Genomic DNA, 7395 nt, shown 5'->3' with positions numbered 1-7395 from the left:
ATCGGATGGAGAAATATTTGCATGGGATTAAGATTCATAGACATGCTCTGTGGAGAGATAAGGTCCACCTCGGCGGAGCTAAACCGTTATCTCCTGAAGGACATCTGCTCCTGTTGTTGACTGAGCCGCTTTCCTCCATGTTGGAGGGGGCAGGCGACACATTCCAGGGGGTAATCTCATCGTCAGGATAGATTTGCCTTCCTCTTCGATGGCTTCGCTAATCGGAAAAAAGAACCATCCGAAGGCTTCCCGGAGAGATTTCTGTAAATACAGTGCTGTTTGAAATAATAGCGGTGTCTCTCAGCTTTTAGGATTTTTCTCTCTCTCTATCCCTCTAAACATCTAGACATCTATCTCTCTAAACATCTAGACATCCATCTCTCAAGACATCTATCCCTCTATCTCTCTAAACATCTAGTTGCAAAAATGTGCACACCCCTCAAACTATGGTATAGCTGTCTGCACAAGGAACCAATCGTCAATATAATATATGTTCATTCTTTTTCTCTCTTTCTTTCGCTTTCTTTCTTTCTTTCTGTTTCTTTCTTTCTCTTTTTTCTTTCTTTTTCTCTCTTTCTTTCTTTCTTTTTCTCTCTTTCTTTCTTACTTTTTCTCTCTCTCTTTCTCTCTCTCTTTCTTTCTCTTTCTCTCTCTCTTTCTTTCTTTCTTTCTTTTTCTCTCTTTCTTTCTTACTTTTTCTCTCTCTCTCTCTTTCTTTCTCTTTCTCTCTCTTTCTTTCTCTTACTCTCTCTCTTTCTTTCTCTTTCTCTCTCTCTTTCTTTCTGTCTCTCTCTCTTTCTTTCTTTCTTTCTTTCTTTCTTTCTTTCTCTTTCTTTCTTTTTCTCTCTTTCTTTCTTTCTTTCTTTCTCTCTCTCTTTCTTTCTCTTTCTCTCTCTCTTTCTTTCTTTCTCTCTCTTTCTCTTTCTTCTTTGCCTCTCTTTTTCTCTTCCTCTCTTTCGTTCTTTTTCTCATCTTTCTTTTTCTCTCTCTCTTTCTTTCTCTTTCTCTCTCTCTTTCTTTCTCTCTCTCTCTTTCTTTCTCTTTCTTTGCCTCTCTTTTTCTCTTTCTTTCTCTCTTTCGTTCTTTTTCTCCTCTTTCTTTTTCTCTCTCTCTTTCTTTCTCTTTCTCTTTCTTTCTTTCTCTCTCTTTCTTTCTTTGCCTCTCTTTTTCTCTTTCTTTCTCTCTTTCGTTCTTTTTCTCCTCTTTCTCTTTCTCTCTCTCTTTCTTTCTCTTTCTCTCTCTCTTTCTTTCTTTCTCTCTCGTTCTTTGCATCTCTTTTTCTCTTTCTTTCTTTTTCTCTCTCTCTTTCTTTTTCTTTCTCTCTCTCTTTCTCTCTTTTTCTCTCTCACTCTCTCACTCTCACAACTATAATTAACGCTAAAATACAACTACAGTACAGTAATACCACAAATACCGAATATCAAATTCATTGCGGCCCTCGACTTGCTGAATAATGAATCCCCACAAATAAAAGGTGACTTCCTTTCGGCGAGTGATAAGATAAAACCGGGGGCCCGGGGGTGCGTTGGTTTTATATCACATCATCCTTAATAGGGGGCGCTGTCCTTGGAAAGGTTGTCGGGCGGGGGGGGGGGCAATAAAAGGAAGATCAATCTTTAGCGAAAAAGCTTCCGCGTCAAAAAGTTGCCGGGGGAAGCCGAGATAACGCCGCCTTTTGTGGCCCTCGTTAAAAAAAGCCGTATAAAAGCCTTAATGCCGTACGGGCGGAGGGAAAAATGCCGAGCCAGACTTTTAAGGGCGGGGAGAATAATGTTAAAACAATGACAAGAGGGGGAGGAATAAGTAACTGAAGCCTCCGCTGAGGGAGCCTGAAAAAGCAATTGAAACTGATAATCATTATAAAAACAAGTCCTCTATCAGTTCCTTTGTTTTAATGAGGGAAGTATGCAAACAACCCTCAAGGGGGAGGAATAATTAACTGAACACGATGCCGAAGGAGACTCAAAGAGCAACTGGAAGCAGTTTTCGCTAAACGATTGAAGTCAGATTGTATATACAGGTCCATAGTTAATTGAGGATGACACGCAAACAATGCTAGAAAGGGGAGGAAAAAGTAACGAAACCCTCTGCCAAAGGAGACTCAAAGACCAAATGAAAATGATTTTCAGCAAAAACAAAATTAACTCAGTTCGTTTATAGGTTTTCTTCTTTCGATGAGGATAGCATGCCAACGAGAAGGGGAGGAACAAGTAACAGAACAATATGCCTTTGAATATTCAAAGAGCAATTGAAAGCAATTTTCACCAAACATTTATAGGTTTCCATATTTTTATGAAAATAGCATGCAAGCAAAGCGAAAGGAGAGGAATAAGTAACTGAAACCTCTGCTGAGGGGAGCCTCAAAAAGCAATAAAGTAACTGAAGCCTCTGCTGAAAATTGCTTTTATTCATTATTTGAGTCTGCTTTGGCAAACAATTTCAGGTACTTTGTAGGTTTGCATTCTTGAATGTGAATATCATGTAAAGGGGGAGGAATAACTCACTGAACCCTGTACTCAAAATGATTAATCTGTATAAAGGTGGGGGAAAATTACCCCCAAATATTTTTTTTCAACTCCTATGAGAGAAATAGATTTTCAAATAAGAAAAGAAATGGATATACAATCGTCAGTCAAAGACATTGTCGTTTACTTATTCCCCCCCTTTTTGCCACTGTTTGCATGCTACCCTCATTCAAACACGGAAACTTCTAAATGTTTGGTAAAGATTGCTGCCAAATGCTCTTCGAGTCTCCTCAGGCAGATGGTTCAGTTACTTATTCCTCCCTTTTCAGTCATTGTTTGCAAGCTATCCTCCATCAAATTTGAAAACCTATAAACGACTCTACTTAAATCGTTTGCTTTCAATTGATATTGATTAGTTTCTGAGTCTCCTTAGGCAGATGGTTCAGTTACTTATTCCTCCTCCTTCTGTCATCGTTTGCAAAATATCCCGATTAAAACATGGAAACACACAAACTTCCTCCAGTCCTTTCTGAAAATTGGTTTTAACTGCTCCTTAGGTTTTTTAATCAGAGTGTTCCGTTACTTTTTCCTCCCCCTTGTGCCATTATTATCAAGTCATTTCAAGTTTGTAAATCTAGAAACAATGTGATTCAATCGTTTTGGTGAAAAATGCTTCTGATTGCTCTTTGAGTCTTCTTAGGCAGAGAGTATTCATTTGCTTATTCCTCCCTTTTCGGTCATTGTTTGCGAGCTATCCTCCAGCAAATTTGAAAAACCTATAAACGACTCTACTTATATCGTTTCCTTGTTTGTTTTTAATTGATATCAATTGCTTTCTAATTCTCCTTAGGTAGAGGATTAATTTGCTTATTCCTCCCTTTACGGTCATTGTTTGCAAGCTATCCTCCATCAAATTTGAAAACCTATAAACGACTCTACTTAAATCGTTTCCTTGTTTGTTTTCAATTGATATCAATTGATTCTCCTTAGGTAGAAGTTTCATTTACTTATTCCTCCCCTCCTCTTTAAAATACGGAAAATAATAAATGTTTGTTTGTTTTTTGTTAAGGCAAGCACTGTTTTTTCACTGAGCTCCGTTGCCTGTGCCGTCGTAGAAATAGAGTGCCCCGTGGTCTTAAAAAATGCGTTTTTTGTGCAAACCAGGAGAACTTCCTGGAGGTGATCCAGAACCAGGAGTTCCTGCTTCTCCCCACGGCCGAGATCGTCAAGCTCCTGTCCAGCGACGACATCAACGTTCCGGACGAGGAAACCATTTTTCAGGCTTTGATGATGTGGCTCCGATACGACGTGCAGCCCCGACAGAGAGATCTCGGAGCGTTGCTCGCATACGTTCGACTCCCGCTACTGCCCCCGCAGGTCGGGGGGACAACTACACGCTACTATTGCGTGTACCGAAACAAATGATAATTTTGCTTCTTTTTTTAAGGATATTTTTCCCTATTTTTTTTTTCATTTTTAATCTTTTTTTCCTTATATTACTGTATTAACTATTTTTCTTCTTGTCACTGAATTAATAATAGACATTTCTAGCGAATTGATAGTATAAAATAGTTAACAAATAGAGTCCCTTTAAATTTTAGAGAGTTTTTCGTGATTTCTTTTCTTATAAGTGTTCCAGAAAGTACTTAAAAAGCACTACAAATAGTAAAACATGTGGATAAAGTTCTGAAAAGTGGAGTAAATTGCTGAAAAGTAGCAAACAAAAACTGAAAAAGAGTGAAAAGTGTGGAAAAAATACTGAAAATTTTGAAAAAAGTATTAACAAATAATGTCCCTTGAATTTTAGAGAATGTTTTTCGCCAGAAAGTACTAAAAAGTACTAAAAAGAGTAGAACATGTGGATAAAATTCTGAAAAGTAGAGTAAATATATAAGTAATAAAGTAGCAAACAAATACTGAAAAGTACTGAAAAAGAGGGAAAAGTGTGGAAAAAATACTGAAAATTATGAAAAAAGTACTGAAAAAGTATTAACAAATAGAGTCCCTTGAATTTTAGAGAATGTTTTTCTCGTTTTCTCGTCTTCTAAGTGTCCCAGTACGTACTCAAAATCACTACAAATAGTAAACATGTGGATAAAGTTCTGAAAACTAGAGTAAATATCTGAAAAGTAGCATGAAAAATACTGAAAAGTACTGAAAAAAAGTGAAAAAGTCTGGAAAAAAATACTGAAAATTGTGAAAAAAGTACTGAAAAAGTATTAACAAATAGAGTCCCTTGAATTTTAGAGAGAGTCTTTCTTGTTTTCTTGTCTTAAAACTGTCCCAGAAAGTACTCTAAAGCACTATAAATAGTAAAACATGTGGATAAAGTTCTGAGTAAATATCTGAAAAGTAGCAAATAAATACTGAAAAGTACTGAAAAACAGTGAAAAGTGTGAAAAAACTACTGAAAATTACATAGAGTACTAAAAGTACGTAAAAAAACGTATTGAAATGTACAAAAATATAATAAAAAATGGCGAAACATATAGAAAAAGCCCTGAAAAGTACTGACAACTACTAAAAAGTACTGAAAAGTTTGGAAAAAGTACTAGAAGGTAGTGAAACTATGAAAAAGATAATGAAAAGTAATCAAAGATATTGAACAGTACATACAAATGAATGAAAAATATGCAAAAAGTATGGAAAAGTAATGAAAATGATTAAATGCGCTGCTCGCATACGTTCGACTGCCGCTACTGCCCCCGCAGGTCGGGGGGACAACTACACGCTACTATTGGGTGTACCAAAACAAATGATAATTTTGCTTCTTTTTTTAAGGATATTTTCCCTATTTTTACTTAATCTTTAATCTTTCTTTTCTTATATTACCGTATTCACTTTTTTCTTCTTGTCACTGAATTAAAATATTTTCCCTATTTTTACTTAATTTTTAATCTTTCTTTTCTTATATTACCGTATTCACTTTTTTCTTCTTGTCACTGAATTAAAAATAGAAATTTCTAGCGAATTGATACTATAAAATAGTTAACAAATAGAGTCCCTTTAAATTTTAGAGAGTTTTTCGTGATTTCTTTTCTCATAAGTGTTCCAGAAAGTACTTAAAAAGCACTACAAATAGTAAAACATGTGGATAAAGTTCTGAAAAGTGGAGTAAATTACTGAAAAGTAGCAAACAAAAACTGAAAAAGAGTGAAAAGTTTGGAAAAAATACTGAAAATTTTGAAAAAAGAATTAACAAATAGAGTCCCTTGAATTTTAGAGAATGTTTTTCTTGTTTTCTCGTCTTATAAGTGTCCCAGAAAGTACTAAAAAGTACTAAAAAGAGTAGAACATGTGGATAAAATTCTGAAAAGTAGAGTAAATATATAAGTAATAAAGTAGCAAACAAATACTGAAAAGTACTGAAAAAGAGTGAAAAGTGTGGAAAAAATACTAAAAATTTTGAAAAAAGTACTGAAAAAGTATTAACAAATAGAGTCCCTTAAATTTTAGAGTTTTTCTTGTTGTCTCGTCTTCTAAGTGTCCCAGAAAGTTATTGAAAAGCACTAGAAATAGTTAAACATGTGGATAAAGTTCTGAAAACTAGAGTAAATATCTGAAAAGTAGCATAAAAAATACTGAAAAGTACTGAAAAAGATTGAAAAGTGTGAAAAAACTACTGAAAATTACATAGAGTACTAAAAAGTACATTAAAAAAAACAAGTATTGAAATGTAATGAAAAATGGCGAAACGTATGGAAAAAGCCGGGAAAAGTACTGACAACTACTAAAAAATACTGAAAAGTTTGGAAAAGTACTAGAACGTAGTGAAACTAACAAAAACTATGAAAAAGATCATGAAAAGTAATCAAAGATATTGAACAGTACATAGAAAAGTAGTGAAAAATGATTAAATGCGCTGCTCGCATACGTTCGACTGCCGCTACTGCCCCCGCTGGTCGGGGGGACAACTACACGCTACTATTGCGTGTTTTGCTTCTTTTTTTAAGGATATTTTCCCTATTTTTACTTAATTTTTAATCTTTCTTTTCTTATATTACCGTATTCATTTTTTTCTTCTTGTCATTGAATTAAAAATAGAAATTTCTAGCGAATTGATACTATAAAATAGTTAACAAATAGAGTCCCTTAGATTTTAGAGAGTTTTTCTTGCTTTCCCGTCTTATAAGTGTCCCAGAAAGTACACAAAAGCACTATAAATAGTAAAACATGTGGATAAAGTTCTGAAAACTAGAGTAAATATCTGAAAAGTAGCATGAAAAATACTGAAAAGCACTGAAAAAGAGTGAAAAGTCTGGAAAAAATACTGAAAATTATGAAAAAAGTACTGAAAAAGTATTAACAGAGTCCCTTGAATTTTAGAGAGAGTCTTTCTTGTTTTCTTGTCTTAAAACTGTCCCAGAAAGTACTTTTAAGTACTAAAAATAGTAAAACATGTGGATAAAGTTCTGAAAAGTAGAGTAAATATCTGAATAGTAGCAAATACTGAAAAGTACTGAAAAAGTGTGGGAAAAAATACTGAAAATTATGAAAAAAGTACTGAAAAAGTATTAACAAATAGAGTCCCTTGAATTTTAGAGAATGCTTTTCTTGTTTTCTCGTCTCATAAGTGTCCCAGAAAGTACTCAAAAGCACTACAAATAGTAAAACATGTGGATAAAGTTCTGAAAAGTAGAGCAAATTACTGAAAAGTAGGAAAAAAATACCGACAATTACTAAAGTACTAAGAGTACTAAAAAGTACGTTAAAAAAAACAAGTATTGAAAAGTACCGAAATGTAATGAAAAATGGCGAAACGTATAAAAAAAGGCCTGAAAAGTACCGACAACTACTAAAAAGTACTGAAAAATATGGAAAAGTACTAGAACGTAGTGAAACTAACAAAAACTATGAAAAAGATCATGAAAAGTAATCAAAACTATTGAACAGTACGTACAAATGAATGAAAAATATGCAAAAAGTACGG

At 34.3% G+C, this 7395-nt stretch overlaps 1 protein-coding gene across 1 annotated transcript in view; it reads left to right on the top strand.

Moving 5' to 3' along the window:
- The window catches only part of klhl4 (kelch-like family member 4), a 47280-nt gene that overhangs the window by 15878 nt on the left and 24007 nt on the right, over positions 1 to 7395 (top strand). The window contains exon 4 of the mRNA XM_088344340.1: positions 3630 to 3842. Within this exon, the coding sequence (XP_088200466.1) occupies positions 3630 to 3842 (213 nt within the window). The remainder of the gene's footprint in view (positions 1 to 3629; positions 3843 to 7395) is intronic.

The sequence above is a fragment of the Urocampus carinirostris genome, chromosome 9, assembly GCF_059441175.1.
Source record: "Urocampus carinirostris isolate Australia breed hairy pipefish chromosome 9, RoL_Ucar_1.0, whole genome shotgun sequence".
Lineage (NCBI taxonomy): Eukaryota > Metazoa > Chordata > Actinopteri > Syngnathiformes > Syngnathidae > Urocampus > Urocampus carinirostris.
Note: the sequence above shows the minus strand (reverse complement) of the source record. Positions and strands in the feature narration are given on the sequence as shown.